General features: G+C 33.0%; 1 protein-coding gene across 2 annotated transcripts; it reads left to right on the top strand.

Annotated features, from left to right (window-relative positions):
- The first annotated feature begins 16,840 nt into the window (after positions 1-16,840).
- LOC115971432 (BTB/POZ domain-containing protein At1g63850) lies at positions 16,841-20,475 on the top strand. 2 transcript variants are annotated; one of them, XM_031091354.1, is made up of 3 exons: positions 16,841-17,276; positions 17,643-18,537; positions 19,231-20,475. In XM_031091354.1, the coding sequence occupies exons 1-3, from the start codon at positions 17,215-17,217 to the stop codon at positions 20,167-20,169; spliced, it is 1,896 nt and encodes a 631-aa protein (XP_030947214.1). In that variant the 5' UTR covers positions 16,841-17,214; the 3' UTR covers positions 20,170-20,475. The 2 variants fall into 2 exon arrangements, with proteins under 2 accessions (XP_030947214.1, XP_030947215.1); XM_031091355.1 differs by having other exon boundaries at positions 16,841-17,294; positions 17,661-18,537.

Genomic DNA, 20,475 nt, shown 5'->3' with positions numbered 1-20,475 from the left:
GATTTGTCGTTGCATTAGAATTCAGTTACTATGGAGATATTCCATATTTTCTCCTAGAAGTTGCTTTCAAAATTTCCGATAGAGTTATTCTAGGATCACAATCAATACCTTTCATAACTATTCTATGTATGCGGTAACTAGCTATGTGTACTTTTCACGTTAATTTTTTTTCTACTTCTCACAGTCAGTCACATAAAATAATTGTGAAAAGGGTGTGAAATTAGTTGTGACCCTAGAATTTTTCCTAAGAATATTCTCTCTCTTACATACACATAAGCATGGTTTTGAAACTAGACCGAACCGTACGGTCCGACCCAGTTAACCGTGAATCCCTCATTTTTGCTATTCTTTTAACCTTAAGAACCTCTTTATGCCAAAAAGCATGGACCCGTACGAAACCCAGTTGAATCGCACAATTCTTAGAACTGTGAATGGTTCTCGCAGTTCTCATGGTTCTTTTTTGTTTTGGCCCATGCTAGCCAAAATTAAAGATTTGGCCAACATGCACTTTAGAAATTTTTTTTTTTTTTTTTCCAAATCTTGAACAAAAGAATTTGTAAGGAAAAAAGAAAAAAGAAAAAAACCTAGAGAAGAAGAAGACAACGAAGCAAGGCTGCGCCAAGTTGAGACAGCATATTTCCAACACAGTTGTTGGTCACGCTAGGGGCAGAACCACCATGACCTGAAAAAAAAAAAAAAAAAAAAAAAACTTTATACATAATAATTTAAATTTTTATATTTATCTACCTTTAAAAAAAATTTGGGAACAACCTGAATTTTTTTTATGCCAATAAAATTAAATTTTGGTCTATAATTTGAGCAACTTAACAATATATTAGAGACATTCAAGCAAAAAGAACTACATGCTTTTATATTCTTTTAAGCCTATACTATGGCTTTACTTTTAGTTTTTGCTTTACCTGACACACTATCATTGTATGACTATTTTTCCTCAAAAACATTATAATATATATTATACAACTAATTGGTCAAAGTTACGTAAATTTAGCTTTTTTTTATTGTGCAATTACTTTTCTTTTTTCTTTTTCCTATAATTTTGGTTAGAAAAAAATAGTAGTTTTAGTTAATTAAGTGAAAAAACTTAAAAAGTTACTTAATTTTAATATAACATCAATTAATTCATTATATATATAATAAAATTTTTATTTTTATTTTTATGATTATAATTAAACATGTGATTGTCCATTCTAAGGAAATTTGATTAAATTTACACGAAAAGTGTCACTAAATATTATGTTTTTACATTTTGCTATCATATTATTAGTAATAAACTTATTATATTTTTTATTTATATAATTTAAAATTTTATTAATTATATTATTTATGATGTCACCAATTCAACTATCGGTCGGATCTCGGTCCGACCAAAAAACCAGTAACTAGTCACTTTTTTGATTCTTTCACTGCACTGATTTATAAAACCATGGAACCCCCCCCCCCCCCCAAAAAAAAAAAACTTGAATGAAAATCTAGAAAAAAAAATTATAATAAAACCACTAACAAGGCCCAAACCAAATGCCAATAGAAAAGCTCAGTACAAGATCAATCTTATCTCCGACTAAGACTATCACTACTTTGACACCAACACGATTAAGTTTTTAATTCAGCAAATATTAAAAAAAAAATCTGCATTGCCTCAGTGCCTCGTGGATTCACAAATCATTAAAAAATTTAAACTAAAACTAAATCAAACCTAAAAGCTAAAAGGAAATAAGCAACTCACTTATTCTCCCCAGCCATCGCCGTCCATTTCTGTTCAGCAACACTAACAACAACCACAACTGAACTCTACAAGCTTTATGTTGTAAAATTTTATGTATTTACGTGTTTTTTTTTTTATTTTTGTTGTTGTTATTGTCAACATATAAAATTTTATTTTTATTAAATTGTGTAATTTATGCTTGTTAAGAAACATTCTGAAAAAAATTCCTAAAGCCGTCGTTGGGTCACGCCTTTGTCTTTTGCTGCTTCTTCTCCTCTTTCTTTTGTTCTTCTCCATCACTTAGTAATTTACTCTCTTTTTAGTTGAATATTGCTGTGACTTACATTGGAAATGATGAGTGCTTCTGGTTTTTGAATAAAAGCAAAAAATTCCAGTCATTAGAGCATCCACAGCAGTGGAGCTAAATTTTTAGCAATTTAACTTCACCAAAAGTTACTTTATCTATTTTACCTACACACATGCTGCAGCAGTGGATCTATTTTAACTTTCAATATAATAAAATAATATATTCATCATAATAAAATAATATTTCTACTACAATAAAATAATAATATTCCTACTACAATAAAATAATATATCACCCCCACCAAACAGCACAAACATCCTCCACCACCACCACACAGCACAAACATCCTCCTCCTCCTCCTCCTCCTCCACCACCACCACCACCACCACCAATCCACAACAGCAAAAAAAAAAAAAAAAAAAAAAAAAAAAACAGCCAAATAGGAAACCTTTAAATAGCATAGATAAATCAAAACAAACCTAGGAAGTGAGCAATTCGTGGCTCAGTGTGATGACCATTACAAACCACCACAGCCTCAAACACCTCTTCCTCTTCCTCTTCTGACTCACTCCTCCGAGTCCTCGACTCAACAACCCACTGGTGACTCACTTCATCAACTCTTTCAACCCGAACCACTTCGTGCTCGAACCGTACCAACTCAACCAACCCAAAATCCTTAGCAAAATCCTCAAGGTATAAGAGCATTTCCTCGTGACTCGGGAACTCTCTCGGATCCTTTCTCTCTGTAAACTGGTAGTCCAAGAATCCCATGAGTCGCCTCGGCAGGTTGACTCTGAGCGACTGGTACAAGCTGCTGTGGACAATTTCACGGTCCGAGTCAAGACCCAATGGGTCGCATTCGGAGCTCGTCGATATTTTCGTCGAGTGGAATCGCGGCTAGTTGGAGAGACCGGATTGAGAGAGAGAGTGATGTTCAAAGATGAATGAGAGAGAGAGAGAGTGAATGAGAGAGAGAGAGTGTGCCATTATTTTAATGCCGGATGATTAAAATAATAATTTTTTTTTTTGCTCCTCATGAACAGTGCACATCTATTTTTAGATGTGCACTGTAGCAGTGGAGCTAAAATTTTTAGATTTAGCTCCACTGCTGGAGCATCATTTTAGCAGCAGTGTAGCTAAAATATAGCAATATAGCTACACTGCTGCAAATGCTCTTAGATTTAGCTCTTTTTTCAGCTTAGCCCAATATGATGTGCTGTGTGCAATAAATATATTAACTATTTTTAAGAGTAACGTTGGTACTATAATTTTTATACAATTTTTGTCATAATTTGCTGCATGGAGAGATATGAGTAGTACAGTTAAAATGTGTGAAAATTGTGTAAAATGTGTAGTAATAGCATTACTCTATTTTTAATTAATATTTACAGTTTTTTAAAAATGAAATAAATAAAATTAAGTATATAATAATTATTAAATTCAAAATTGTTAAATAATTTTAAAAAATATTTTATTTAATGCAAGTGTCCTTCTAATTCTTATATAATAATAATAATAATAATAATAATAATAATTATTATTATTATTATTATCACAAGTTTAATTAATCAACATATAAATAAATACTATATTTAAGTTTGCATAGGATAAGGATTTGATATTTTTTATTTGTCTTGTGAAAGTTATGATATGAAAAATATATTTAAAAAAGATTGATTTCTATATTTAATTGGATTATTTTAATTAATTTTTCTATTTATACTAATTTTATATATTTAAATAATTATTAAATTAATTATAACGTCATCACAGATCGACCTCAATCTCACCTTAAAAGCTTTGAATCTATTTCTTTTAGGGTTCATTGACCCGTCCGAGTCTAAAAACCATGCACACAAGCATGCATGTTACTAACAACTAATAAAGCAAGGCATACAGTAGTGGTATAGCTTGACAAATTGGGATCACAAAAAAATGAGCTAGCTTAGCACTTTTTCAGTTTTTCTACAAGTTGCTTATGTATCAATTAGCATTTTATATTTCTGTAAAAAGTGAAAAAGCAGTTATGTACACTGACAGGTATCAGAGACATGTAATTGATAAACGATATAATCACAGTACATTTACCCATATATTATCCCCCCATTTGTTTGGTTTCCAGTCCAGACGTACTCCAGAATTCTGTACAATTGCTTTTGCTATTGAACAGCTCACTTATTAGAGCCTTTACTGTATACCCACGTTTTGTTTGTGACAACAACAGAACCCCCTGAGAACTGAGTTTAATTTATTGGGGAAGGTATCTAGCTAGCTACAAGCCTATAACTAATCAAAATGATGATTAAATATTTACATTGTCGACATTCTCGTATCAATTATAAATATTGATATAAACAAGTATAAGATGATATTTTTCTCAATTATATTTACGAACGCCCCAATCATATTGTCCGTACAATATGATAGCATTATTACGTTATCTTCAATGTGAGAATGTCCCTTCTTTTGACTCTTGGTTTGGATTCTCTCTCAGTATGCCATTATATATGTAACCCTGTCCTTTTTTCTTTTTTTTTTCAAGAACTAATTCATATATCTTCTGATTATTTATGTTACATGATTATCGCTTTCGGTAGGTTCACTTTAAGTAATGTTCCTTTGCTCATGCCATTTATTATTATTTTTTTCTCGAAAGTATTAATAACTTGATATAAAGACATACATGAACATAGGGTTCACACTAGGATGCGTCAGCATACACACAAACTATTGACATGTTTTGTAGAGAATTTTTTTTTTTTTTTTTGGGTCATAAATATGTTGTTTGGATGTTTGCTTCTCAAAGATTACTCAAAAGTGAGGCTTTAGTTGGGAGAATATATTTATAATTAAGAGCATAGTGTATAGGATACTTTTTATTTATTTATTTAAAGAAATCATATTTTAGAGAAAAATATGGTTAATTGAACTGCAATTTATTAGTACCATAAGCTGATTTTTTATTTAAGTTTAAAGTCTGGTGGGTCTGAAAAGTAGTTTTATAGGGCTTTGTAGTTGGATGGGAATGGGACCCTAGTTGAGAAAATCCAAGTGAGCAAGAGATTTCCAGAAAGATAACGATATTACCAGAGACATATGTCACAATGGTGGGTCATGTTTGCATGTGGGGATGTCTGGTGTTCTTGTACCTAATCAAAAGTGCTAGTAAATCCACTCTTATCTCCATATATGATGTTTACCTTACTGTCTTCACCATCAACCTCTCTCTCTCTCTCTCTTTCTCTCTCACACACACACACACACAAGCACAGAGACACTCATACACATGCACACGTACAAGTTGTGACTTGTGAGTCACGGGGAATGTTATTTTTTGAAGCTCTTAAAAAGTCTTAATGCATGGCAGTGATAGAATGAACTATGAATGAATATTGATCAGTGTACTGCAATTGCTTTTTAGCTTTTGTGCCCTAATAATTATTATAAATAATGTCATCATCTGTCCCATCTGCTATTCTTAAGTTTTGGTTTTTGTCTAGCTAGTTGTTCAACGCGTGTTTGAACAATTCTCAAATTGAACAGCTATACCCAACTCTATTTAAAAAGACATGATTAACACAGCAAAGCAATTACAGGGTTTCATTAATCATGCTCTCTGCCATATCACTATGTAAGTGTGTTAAAAGCAATTGCTACGATGACCATTCACATAATGAAAAGAGAAATAATAAGGAACGTACACGAACAAATTAATGATTATGCTTACGAAACGAAACGAGTACTACATAGTATACGGTTGAAATCGTGATAACAAATCTATTAAGAATCATAGTTAATCTGAAAAATATATCATTAAAGTTAGTGTTGTTGTTGGGGTCATTTTCGTCGCCTTGCCACAAGTTGAGTTTTGATTGACTTGATTTTGGATGTGGGTTCAAATTAGGGAAGTCAGGCCCACTACTTATATCCACACCGAAAATGAAGAAAAAATAGTGATGCATCTTTGAAGTCACAATTTTTTTTTACTTGTGAATAAAAGGGATTAGATTGGTCTTAAAATATGACAAATGCTTAAATTGTAAAGTTTGTCCTAACACCTCGATTAGGAGGTATTATGAATTTGAACTAATATGTCAAAAGCAAGAGTTGGAAAGGCAACTTAATAAGTCTTATTCAGTAAAGCCATGACTTTTGTTCTATTATTGGTTTTTAGGTTATTTTTTTTCTTTATTTCAATTTCATTTAATTTTTTGATATCTATAAATAGGAAAATAGCAAATAATTAATCCATGGGGTGATATGAGTAACAAAATTTAGAAATACATAAAAACTTGAGATGGGTTCAAGTTATACTCAATATAACTTTGTAAGAGTTACAAATTTTCTAGGCTATTGATTTCTCTTCAATTTAATTGCAAAAAAATACTTGTGGCCATGTCATTAACATTCTAGAAATAAGTGATCTAATAGAATTAACTCTCTCCAACAAGTATAAGTACTTGTGGAGTGTGGGGGACAAGGGTTGGGTTCAAGTCTTCAGTAAGGAAATTTACACACATATACATTTAGATTAGATTAGAGTAGAATTTTCATCTTGTAAAAAAAAAAAAAAAGCAAACAAACAAACAAAACAAAAAACAAACTCTCTCCAACATGTGAGTTTCGATTACCTTAACTGGTGAAGTCTTATATTGATGAATAAAAAATTCGAGGTTTGAACCCCACCTACACTAAAAACCAATTGATATATTGACTTGATGATAAAATGCAATTATCATGGAGTGGACGTCATTGGTTGAAATTCTATTATATCTATTAAAAAAAAAATTTCCCCAGCTATGTCATTAATTGTTTTATCCCTTTACCCAAAATTCATTATTGTTGAGATCAATTCCTATGTAGAAACTTATGTGAATTATTGAGATCTATATTATTGCAAAAACTGAAGGTGATTAGTCCAATTTAACGATATCATATTGATAGGATAAATTATTCACTCCTATGGGATGAGTTCTTTCTCCTCTCACCCTATTCCTTCCATAGGAGCTAATAAATTTTCTTTTGAGAGATATGCTAATTTACATAAGGGTTTTACTAACGTATGCCTTAGTAAACCATTTTAAGAAAATTTTTAATGGAAATATGAAAAAGTGACGGACTTTCTTGATAGCTTTTCAATTCCTCAAAAAAAAAAAAAAAAAAAAAAATCCTAAAATGAATGATTAATGTATGTCGTAAGGGTACACATTCTTAGATCTGTGAGATGCAAAAATAGAAGAAAAAAAAAATGCGCCAAAGAAAATAATTACACAAGACAATATTTATGTGGTTCAGCAATTTGCCTTCATCTACAGAGCTAAAGTGATTTTACTATTATCAAGAAAAATACAATATCCTCTCAAGTTTATGCCTAACTTAAGATTCACACCAAATACAATAATATCTCCCAAAGAATAATATAAATTCACCCGAAATCTTCAGTCACACTCTGAATACAACAACTACCCTTGGTTTTAGTACTCAAAATATATCTCTAGAGAAAAACTCCAAAATTATCTTCTCTTGTTTATGTTTCACAGCTAAAAAAAATCTCTCTCCAATCACACCTGACAGCTCTTCTTTTTCTTTTCCTTTTTTTCTCTCCAAAGGCACTCTTCTTTTTCTTTTCTCTAGTATATGCAGCAAAAAAAAAAAAAAAAAAAAAAAAAAAAAAAAAAAAAAACCTTATTTATATCATTGTTATTAATACCATTTCGGACCCCGTTTCGGTTTGTCCAGTGGAATGAAATATTTCGGTACCGGTAGATTTCGGCGTACCGTTTCAGGGTGTTTCGGAGTTCTTAAAAAATAATTTATATATATTCTTGAAGAACATAAAATTGTCAATTCTAATAAATAAATAACTAAATATCAAATAATACAAATCATTTAGTCTTAACTCTTAAGTCTTAAACATCAATAACTTGAAATATAATATCAATTTAACATCACACAATAAGAAGATTACAAGACAATAACTAAATATCAAATAATATAAGATTTACTCCTCCTCCTCATCATCATCCATGAGAGAAGGATCAAATTCATCATCAAAAGAACTCCCAAAATAACTCCCAAATAAATTTTTTTTTTTTTTTAAAAGTTAATAATAGGCCAAATCCGATATCGGCCGAAATTTGCATCTCGGCCGGAATTGGCCAGAATGACCGAAATGGACCGAAACGGGCCGAAATTTGACCCGAGGTGGAACGTGGGGTATTCTGGTACCAGTTTGCATACCAGTACGAAAAATTTCGACCGCTCCGACCGAAACGGAACGGAATTAATAACAATGATTTATATAACCCAACCGCCATACAATCCTGGTAGCACACAAATTTTAATTCCACTTTAATTAGGAATTCTAGCTCCTGTTGGCCACGCGAATAACAATACAAGCCCATGTGTGGGCTGGACCCTTTGGTGCCATGCACCCGACAAGGAGTCCTCTCTCCTCTCACCTTATTCCTTTCATACGAGTTAATAAATTTTCTTTTGAGAAATATGCTAATTTACATCAGGGTTTTATTAATGTATATCTTAGGAAAATTATTTTAAAAAACTTTTTAATGAAAATATGAGAAAGTGACTGACTTTCTTAATAGCTCTTTTAGTTTCTCATAAAAAATTTCTTAAAATGAATGGCTATGTCTACAGTAAAGATATACATTAACTGAATCATTTACATGTTGCAACAACTTTTGTACTAAAAAATATTATTTGAAAATATCTCTTGGGTTAAAAAATTAATAATAATGTGTACTTTTTTTTTTTTTTTTTGAAAACAATAATAATGTGTATTTTTATACTAAACAATACGTGAAGTTGTCATGTTGATAAGATGTTCTCAAAATAAAAACAAAAAATATGTGACCCTAAAAAGCAACCTTAAACCTCACATCAAATATTAATGCGTATCAATCATGCATGCTTAGGAAAACAATAATTGCTAAAGAAATTTATATAAATTTAAAATTTGAAATATGGAAAAAATTCATAATTTTGAGAAAAAAAAAATCTGATTTTAATTGGTATTCATTTGAATATTGTCAAAGTTTAGTGATAAAATTGGTTGTAGTTTAAGGTTACAATCTTATTTAATAAAATAAATATTCCTATATATTTTAAAAATCTAATCGTTGAAGACGAGTTACCTAACCTTAACCCTGAGCTTGGATCCCCTGCTCCTACTTTGCCTGAAGATCTTGCACACAAAGTAGAATTAGGCTTGGGCCTATACTAATGGGCTAATATATCTCTAGCAGTATATTCTATGCATTTTTAATATACATATCAAATTTTGTATCAATCAAATATTATTTACTATATGATCTATAAGCTTATATTTTATATATAATTTTGAACTACAAAAACTTCAAACTTAAACAATTTATTGATGACATAACTATTGATTTTTAATTTTCTAAAATTTTTGCAAGTATAGAATATATAATAAGAAGATGTAATTTAATGGTAGATTTGTCAAAATTCACCTCTAATAAAAAGATATTACGTAAAATTGTAGTTTAAGGCTACAATTAATTTTGTATCTAAACTATATTCTTTGAAGATTATACTTATATGTGTTTGTTGGTAGATAGTAGGAGAGGGGCCCGGTGAGATTTGAACATAAAATAGAACACTACAAAGATTTTACTATCATCACTAAGTTATCATTTAAAGTTTTGAACCCCCATTTAAAGAACAATTAATTTAGAGATAGGGTATAAGATTTATGGTTCAAAAATAGCTATGGAACCGTAGCACAGGCCTTGTTTGATGGGCCAATCTCATTATGTCCTAAATCCTTTGCTAAATCCATTAGTGGCCTAAGCATTTTGAGTCTGACCTATATAGCCATTCAAGGCTCAGGCCATAAAATCTTCAAAATGAAAGGCTAGGGTCCAAATCAACCGATTATAAAATCCACCAAGAATACATATGAGCCAGCATATGCTTCTAAACTTTTTTTCTTTTAACTTTCAGCAAGCAAGACTAGAAGAATTAAATAGGCAAATTGTCCATGACTAAACTGCCCAATCTATGTTAATCCCTAATTTCTAATATGAATTACTTTTGTTAGGATTGGAAATAAACGAAATGGATTATGAACAACTTGAATTTGACTCGAGAAAATGCTCGATTATTAAATAAACCAGGTTCAAAAATAATGTTCATTTGGTACCCTGTAGTTTCCTATTGCTTATTTGCAAATATATATAGTTTTTGGTAGTTTTTATACTAAACGTGTGATAAAAAAAAAAAAATTAGAAGTTTGCATATTTTCAAAAATACTGAGACAAAAAATAAAAACTTTTTGTCCAAATAGACACATAATAATGTGTTTGTGAATAAGCTTATGAACATGAGACTTGATTTAATATAGAAATATATAGACTTGAAATTTATTGTGTAAGTTTGTAAATAACATAAATAGTCAATTTCCAAGTGAAAATTATATATTTTTAATAATATATTGTTAGTGAATCTTTTGTGTGTGTGTGTGTGTGTGTGTGTGGAGAAACTAGTGAATTTAGTATTAATAAATTCATGATCATAAATCATTCTTTCTAATTAGATCAAATATTATAATTTCAATCAAAATTTAGTCATTAATTATTTACATATATTTATGAAAAGATAAAAAAATTTAGTCGTGATTTTTACTATATATGAGAAACAAAAATAATCAAGTAGATGTTTTTGAATATGTTCGAGATTGTTTGAAAAAAAATTGAACTAAACCTAAGGATGTAATTCATTTTAATAAAGAGTTTGAGCTAAGCTCCTGGTTGAAATAAAATAAAATTAACAATCAGAAACATTTGATACTCGACTTTTGCCTTGGCTCGTTTACAATCTTAAAATTGAGAGTGAAATCATCGTGAGGTGAGATCAAGCACCGACACCAACAATAATAACAACTCCTAATCCTGATTGTTATAGATATCTTAGCCTGATAGATTAGAAGCCCAATCCTACCTCGTGCATTAGAGCTAATATTTAAGATCGGCAAAAAAATTTCCCACATATATAAACTTGTTGAAATTTGGGGACCTTGTACCGTACCACCACGACTATGCCAAGCAGGCCGCTAGGCTCTGAGCCCATAGGCGCCACCTAGCCCAGCTTGAGAGTGAAGAACAGTGTGGCATATCATACGATCCATCACAATTATTCAACAAAATTATTGCCTGTGTCTGTATTTTGGTTGAGATATATATATATATATATATACACAATTGAAAATTCAGAATCTACAGTGAGACTAATATGCTTACATAGCTTTTTCATGTGCACCATCCTAATTCCTACAGCAGAGCAGGCTGTTATCACTGCCATTGATTAAACTAGGTCAGCATAATTATGTGAATTATATGGTGTCTTAACTTAATAATGTCCTCTGCTGCAGGTTTGCAATTATTTTTCTTTTAACACATTTCTTGCATATATTTGGTAAGCATGGATAGTGGATACATGAGTATTGTCGATTTCTCATTCATATGACATCAAACAAAATTTTATAGTGGCATTTAGCTGCCTTTGAAATTTTTTATTTTTTAGTCCCTAAATTTTATCAAAAAAAATTTTTTATCCCTAAAATTTTTATTTTTTTCATCTCTAAATTAGTGAAAAGTTTTTTTTTTCTCTAAATTATTGAAAATGTTTCACTTTTTGTCCTTAAACTTAAAAAAAAAAAAAATTATTTTTTCTTTCCCAAACTATTGAAAACAGTTTTTTTTTTTTTTTCATCCCTATTTTTGTCTCAAACTATTAAAAAAAAAAATCATTACAAAGTTTGGGATGAAAAAAATGAATTTTTTAAAAATTTAGAGATAAAAAGATAAAATTTAGGGACCAAAATAATATATTACCCATTAATTTTAGTTTTTTTATATTTTCACATGGAAAATTGATTTCTTTACCTTTTTTTATTTGATGAATCTGAAGGAAGGGACGTGGCATTGGACTAGGTCCAAATTAGCTGTAAGGGGTTGAATACGTGGTGCTTTATTATACAAGAATGCTCATGGGAGCTCTTAGTGGGTTATTCACTACATATGTTTATCACCGTACTACCATCATTGGTTGTTTCAATTAATGTTTCGTAGAGTTGAAGCATTTTGAGATATTACCTAAACCTTTTGGCTTTTGCTAATTTGTATTCAAGTTGATGAATAGAATAAACTGATTGGACCTTCAACGCGTATATTTTAATGGTTGCATATCATAATAATATCATTATTACTATTTCAAAGGGGGAAAAAAATAGCGAGTGTGATTTATTATGGAGCATCAAGTTACATAATATTATGAGATAGATGTACATCAGTATATCACTATGCATGCTTCTTTATTTGTAAAGTGTGTGAATATCAGAGTGCATGCACAAACACACATGCAGAGAGTGAAGGAGAGACACCAACATGTTTTGGCAATTACCAAATCCAGAAAGTAAAGAGTAGAAAATAATTTCACTGAAAAGGTTTGGCTATCTTGTGTTAAGAAAATTATATCACATCCTGTTTTTCTGTGTCAATATTTTATAGTAAGCAATAATGGAGAGGTTTAGATGGATCATCTGAGATGGGCATATCAAGGATTGCTTGATGCCATTTTAACCTACAAATATTGTGAGAAATGTGCAAAGCACCATAGGCATTTGAAAGAGTTTCAAGTGTGAGAGTTCAGAGTTGAGTCAAATTGTTTATTAGAAGTGAAGAGGGCCCAGAATTTCCAAGAAAAAAAAGAAATGGGAAGAGAGCCTCTATTGGTTTTTTATTGTTCTTGCTTTGTCTTTGAAACCTATTGTATTTTCTTCAATTTTCTGAATGTAAAAATTGTCCATTTCTTTATAAGAGTTGCCAAAGTCATAGTACGCACCACATGGAAATTTATGTTTTACAATGATGTACTCCTTACAGTTGAAATTTTTTCCTTACTAATGATGTCACGGAAGCTACAAGAAAATAAACACGTTACTTTCAGAAAGAAAAAGGAAACTAAACACGTTGGCTTCTGAATGAAAACCTCGAATTCATGAGGGGTTCCTTGAATCCCAAGGTGATAGGATCTTGAAATCCACCAAAGAGAAATAGACCAAGTCTGTATTTTTTTTAATAAATCTGAATAATTGAATTGCCCTGGAGGCTACAATATGTTTAAATAATAAAAGAAACCCTAGGGCGGCTAGGGCAACGCCCATAAACCCTAATTCGCGCTAATCACGTAATTAGGTGGCAAAATAGTGATTTTTGCCAAAAATAGCAAAATTAAAATGATTGCTAAAATTGAAAATATTGTCTCTAAGAGATGCCCCAAAATAGACAAGACTTTATTCTAACTTTTAAACAAAAAAGTTATTAAGAAAAAACAATTATTACAATAAATAGCAAAAAAAACTGTTTTCAGGACCTTAACGAAAGAATTTGCCTAAATTTAGGTGATGGTCGAGTTTTTCTCGATTCTGGATCAGAATGGTGTTTTTCTTCAACCTGCCAAATTTCATACAATTCTGACATTGTCACCTTGATGGCCTCTATTGGCGCTCCTTGATCTTGTGCTGTAACTTTCGACGCTCTTACTGCTCTAGGAAGATCTGTACTGTCTATTCTACATCAATTGACTAATTGTATTAAGAACAAATGTTTTATCAGAAGTTCTGTCCTTTTGATAATCAGCCTTGCGAAGATAAAGATAATGGCATTATTGTCATGTTGATAACGCAGGTTGTGCTGTCATTTATACTGCCTCAGTTTGACTAAAGATACATAAATCTTGCAATTTCATTCGAACATGTATTTGAAGAAACTACTCCTAAATTACATGTGTTGACATAAAGTACATTATGAAATACATGAATACAACACATCTCTTACATAATATGGGATCGACATGCTTAAACTTTACATACATATGGTGTTCCGTATATATACCCATTACATAAGATATCATTTTTTTTTTCTCAAACAGGTAAATTACAAAAAATTTCTACTAGCAAATTAAGAGCACTAGAATTGGGGATGTAACTAAGCACCCTCCAGTTGCTGTTTTACAACTTAAGCCACCTAAAACCCACTTCCACTGGATTTTTAAACTAAAAAAATTTGCAACCTATGAATAGTAAGGTTGTATATATGCAACCTTGCTGTTTATAGGTTGTAAAAAAAAAAATTTATTTTAATATGTAGTTGTGTGTGAGGAGAAAAAGTGAGTGAGGAAAAAAAAAAGAAAATAATACTTTTTATTATTTTATTAGGTGGTTTATATTATTTTATTGGATTGTATGTAAAAATAAAAATAAAAATAAAAATTAGAATGTATGGTGAGTTGTAAAATTGATTAGTAAAATAGATAAAGTAGTATTTGAAGATGCAAAATATGTTTTTTTTACATCTCCGAATGCTAATGCTCTTCTATGTAGCCCAATTCACCTCCCTGCAAATCCAACCAAATGCACCCTATAGACAGATAATATTTTCCTATTAGGGCTTCCTTTGAAATATTCTAAGATACCTTGGTGCTGATTCTTCTTTTCTTTTTTCTTTCCTGCTATGACAAATGATTAGTGCTTCTAAACTCTGATACTGACGGCAGGGCAATTACAGCTTTTTAGTTTTATTTATTTATTTTATCATGGTTGGGGTGACCATGAATACAAATGTGGGTCAGGACCAACCACTATGCTATTAGCCCAGCATTTTTGTATTGGGTTATTTTATACTTTATAGGAGGCCATCAAGATAATTATATGTGCTATAAGTTGGAATGCCCTACGCAGGAAATATATAATGATTCTAATTTATACTGTAAAGAACACAAGACAGTACATTTTAGTGCCATGTGACATTATTATTGTTCTCCTCTAGGAGGAGAATAGTGTTCAATTTGCAACTATCCAATTTTTTTTTCCTCTATACATTGTAACTATCCAATTTTATAAAAGCAAATCTAGTTGATAGGATCTCCTAGGATATGCCACATAGGTAGTGTTAATCTTTTTTTGACCTAGTGCTAGCATCTTTCAGCTTCTTTTTATAAATAACTCCAGGAGAAAAAATAAACTATGGGAGAGAGAGAGATTCACATGATACCCAAAAAATGGCAAGGTATCAAAATAAAAGTGAAAGGGAAGCAACAAAACATCACAGCCTGTAATGAAAAAGAGAGCTTATTATAATGTTGTTTTACCAGGTGATTTGAGCGAATTATAAAAAAAAAAAGGGGGAAAAAACAAGGTAATTTGAGCTCCCATTCACTTTTGCAAAATTAAGGCACTGTACATCTTAAATAGGAGTCTGAAGTCTGAAAGTAACAGAGAGTCAACTTCTATTCCATCACTTGGAAACAAATAATACCTTGGTTCCATTTGAATCATTGTGTAGTCCCACCACGTAGAAGGGTGCCCACCATGGTGAGACCCTGTTCTACCACTTGTAGAATCATACAAAATGGTGATTAAGTCACATCCATTTTGTTAAGGTAATATTTTAGTGATAAAAAAAAAATATATATATATATATATATGTGCTCAATTCATGTTCATGTCAACCTCATAAATTAATTATTATTTAAAACCCAAATGGATTTCATGCTTTATTCTTGTATTGAGCATGTTTTTTCGTGAAGCCAACAAATGTGAGATATGTTAAACTTTAAACAAACGAAATTATCATGAAGTCTTATTATTTTTAAGTATTGTTGCTTTTGGTTTGTAAAAAAATAAATAAATAAATAAAATAAAAAAAAAATCTGCCCAGCTTTAATGAGGTCCCTATGCCAACTCAATATTCCATTGGACCACACAGAATAAAAATTAACCAAAGTGTATATCAGTACATAAATTGTAACTTAAAAAAAAAAAAAACAAAATAAACTCTATGCAAAGTTTAAGAACAAAACAATATTGTACCCCAAAAAAATTACAATTAAGAACGAAACAATATTGTACCCCAAAAAAATTACAATTATGTGAGTAAAGAGGCATGATATTATTGAGGTAATAACTGGTTTTTAGTCACACTTGACAAAAGGAATGCATGCTGATAATTTGCTCATTAGACACTCAAAGTGGTCACCAACTTTGCATCTTTGTGAAACTTACGTTTATATTATAGAAAATGGGATTATTGTTGCGTGCAGAATGGATTAACCACGTAGAACAGATCCACTTTTAATCGAGTGATGACACTTGTAAAACTTTGAGTGTGTGACACTCACTATCATCAATCTATTAGCCATTCTTTTTCCAGAAGTATAAAAGTTCACAACCTTCAATCAATCATAGTGCCATAGTTAAAGGAATCATTATAACCGTTATCAAGCAAGTCCAATCAATGGTCTACATTGACCTAGGATACTTGTGTGACTGTCAAAGACATGAAAAAAGCAGGTCTTAGTCCACCTAGTTTTCAATTTTATGGTCACTAATCAAACATCTTTTTGGAATTAAGAGCACCCCCATTGGTATTCAGGACTGAGAGTGCCCCAAACCCAACATCAGAGGCCTAAATAATCCAAAGAAATCAATACAAATACTTCCAAGTAGCACAGCACATTCCCCGCCGATTGAAGCAAGAAACCACAAAAGACATTATCACAATACTTCGCTTCTGCATAATGCATAAAACAAACAAAAAAAACACTGTGCACTTGTGACCTGTGGGCCTAATCTCTGTCTCTCTCTTGGTTTGAAAAGGTATTTCATGCATTATGAGATATAGGAGAATATACATAAGGTATAAACTTTGTGATTATATAAATCTCTCGCGTATTGATATATATACATGAGATAGTTACAATTCGAAAGACACAATAGCCAAGCCCACAAGGGCTCAAACTCCCAAAAGCAAACCCAAAACCCATCACCATTACACACTCGCTCACACACACACACATACAGACATAGCCATACACGTCATCAAACAAACAAAACAAAAGTAGATATTTTTAAAGACTCAATCGTTCACTCATAGTCATGATCTGATCTCCAACACACACAATAAATGTTTCCTCAGTACGTCTGTGCTGTTCTCCTGTCTTTTACTTGAATCCACATCCAACACTGTCTCGTTTCTACCGCCATTTTTAATAATCCTTAACTCTCTTTCTCTCTCTGTGTCTCTGATGCCAATGCCATAAACAAAAAGACAAAAAAACCACATACTCCACACACCTACATTTCATGGCAGCAGCAACTTCAACAACAACTACTAGTACTAAACTCAAAGCCCAAACCCAACCCACCAAGCCCAAACGCCGTAAGTACCGGGAGCCATACACGTCATCAAACAAACAAAACAAAAGTAGATATTTTTAAAGACTCAATCGTTCACTCATAGTCATGATCTGATCTCCAACACACACAATAAATGTTTCCTCAGTACGTCTGTGCTGTTCTCCTGTCTTTTACTTGAATCCACATCCAACACTGTCTCGTTTCTACCGCCATTTTTAATAATCCTTAACTCTCTTTCTCTCTCTGTGTCTCTGATGCCAATGCCATAAACAAAAAGACAAAAAAACCACATACTCCACACACCTACATTTCATGGCAGCAGCAACTTCAACAACAACTACTAGTACTAAACTCAAAGCCCAAACCCAACCCACCAAGCCCAAACGCCGTAAGTACCGGGAAACCACTATCTCAGCCTCTGCAACTACCACCACTGAATACCCGACCCGGAAACTTGACCCGCCCACCATTGTTTCAACTGACAAAAACAATCCCTGGTGCTGTCCAGCTTCAAACTCAAGACCCCCACCACCACCACCTCCCCCATCTCCACCTCCTCACCGTACTCCGAATCCGAACTCGGAACCCGAGTCTTCGTCCAGCTTCAGGATCCGATTGTCGCCGGGTAGTCTATCACCCGTAATGGATTTCACACCCACTTCAACAACGACGATGAACGGTCACGATTCGTTTACTTCAAGCTTCACCAAATTCAACTCCGCACTCACAGCGGGTCTACTAAACCCGATGTCACCACCTCCGCCACCCGATAAAACCCGATCCAGCCCGACCCTTTTCGAAATGATGGCCAGCGAACCCGATATCCATCCCAGACCACTGTCTCAGATCCCACAATACCAAAACGCGACCGTTTTGGTCCCCACAAAGTCCCCATTGCCACAGGACAAACAAGCTCTCACCTTGCAACGAATCTCTGAAATCTTGGCCACTCGGAGCCCCGGGAACCAGTTCAACGACCCGAACTCCAGCGACGTGAAGCTCACACTGAGCTCCAAAGATGGTGTCAGCGTGTCGATGAATCTCCACCGTCAGATTCTGGTGGCGCACAGTAGGTTCTTCGCGGTCAAGCTATCTGAGCGTGGGTCCAAGCAACAGAGTCAGAGGCCAACTGGGTCACCCTGCATTGTTGAGATTGCGGACTGTGATGACGTGGAGGTCTACATCGAGACCTTGAGGTTGATGTACTGTAGGGATCTCAGGAAGAAGCTCATGAAAGAGGACGTTCCCAGAGTTCTTGGTATCTTAAAGGTAACATTTTTGTTTATTTTTGGAAAAAGTTGTGTGTATTTCTGTTTGATTGCTGAGAAAGTGAAGGAATAGATGGAATGTGGTTAAGAATTTATGGGTTTTTGGAGTTTGGGGTATGGGCATGGGAAACTATAAGCATTTGGGGTTAACTTAGGTGGGTTTTCTATTTTTGGAAAGTTGGTGAATGAACAAGATTCGAATTTGTTTTCTTTTTATTTATTTAAGGGAAATTTCGTTTGGGGATATTGTTTTCAGGGTTTTTTGCATTGTTCTGTTTGATTGCTGAGAAACTGTAGGAGTTGTTGGATATGCTAAAAAAAAATTTGGGTTTTAGGAATTGGGGTTTGTGAGTTGAGAAAACTTTAGGCTTCTGTTTTTGGAAAGTTGGTGAATGAAAAAGAATCCAATTTGTTTTCTTTTTTTAATCTATTTATTTTAGGGAAATTTAGATACATCAGTGTTATATCATATATGCATTGCTCTGTTTGATTGCTGAGAAACTATAGAAATAGTTGGATGTGTTAAAAATTTTGAAGTTTTTGGAAGTGGGGTTTGGGAGTTGAGAAAAATTTAACCTTTGTGCGTAATTTAGGTGGATTTTCTGTATAGGGCAGCTGGTGAATGAAAAATACTCAAATTTTGGTTTAGGGTTTTGGGTGGTATTGAAATGCCTCCTGTTTGTTTTATTTTTAGGTATCAGCTGCAATTGGGTTTGATGCTGGCGTTTTATCTTGTTTGGAATACTTGGAAGCTGCACCATGGGCTGAAGATGAAGAAGAGAAGGTGGCTTCATTGTTGTCTGAGCTCCGCCTTGAAGGTGTTGGAGCAGGGGAAGTTTTGAAAAGGGTTTCAATTGAGGTTACTAGTGGAGCTGAGGATGGCAATGACAATGAAGAAGTGCTGCTGAAACTCTTACATGTAGTTCTTGAAGGGAAAGATGAGAAGGCGAGGCGAGAAATGAAAGGATTGGTTTCAAAGATGCTTCATGAGAATTCGTCGCAGAATGATCTTCGTAAAGAGTCGTTGTACTCGGCTTGTGATGGGTGTTTGCAATTGCTTTGCCAATATTTTTTGCGGGCAGCAAAGTCAGACTTAAAGGAAGTGGGTCAGATTGCACGGCAAGCAGATAATTTGCATTGGATTTTGGATATTCTGATTGATAGGCAGATTGCTGAAGATTTTTTGAAAACATGGGCATCTCAATCTGAATTGGCTGGGGCACATTCTAAAGTGCCTGCAGTTCATAGGTTTGAGGTTAGCAGAGTTACAGCACGGCTATTTGTTGGGATTGGGAAGGGGCAGCTATTGGCTTCTAAAGATGTGAGGTGCTTGCTACTAAGGACATGGCTAGAGCCATTTTATGATGATTTTGGGTGGATGAGGAGAGCAACCAAGGGCCTTGATCGGCACTTAATTGAAGATGGACTTAGTAACACGATTCTCACTCTGCCTCTTGCTTGGCAGCAGGAAATTTTGCTCACTTGGTTTAATCGTTTCTTGAACTCTGGTGAAGATTGTCCAAACATACAAAGGGGTTTCGAAGTTTGGTGGAGGAGATCTTTTTGGAGACGGAATAGCGAGCAGGAAAGGCAACGTCCATTACGAATTACAACTGCTACCATCGAGAACTGAAAGTCAATAGTGACATGCTAATGGGTCTGTTTATCTCCCATTACCTTCTCGTGATCACTTTGGTCATGATTCTTTATTTAGGGTGATTTTGTTCTTTTATCTTCTTCCTTTCTAAACCAGGATGGACAGTATTTCATGGAGTGAACTTTCATAGAGGTGTATGGTGTATTTGCCTTGACTGAAAGTAGCCAGGTTTAGCCTGGAAGAAGATAAAGATCTATGTTTGCAACTCCCATATCTTGTTGAGAAATATACTCAGAATTAGTTATCTTGTCTAATTTGATAGTTAAATTCTTTTTTCCTTTC

Source organism: Quercus lobata, chromosome 12 (genome assembly GCF_001633185.2).
Source record: "Quercus lobata isolate SW786 chromosome 12, ValleyOak3.0 Primary Assembly, whole genome shotgun sequence".
Taxonomy (NCBI): Eukaryota; Viridiplantae; Streptophyta; class Magnoliopsida; order Fagales; family Fagaceae; genus Quercus; species Quercus lobata.
This window is presented reverse-complemented; position numbering and strand designations above follow the sequence as displayed.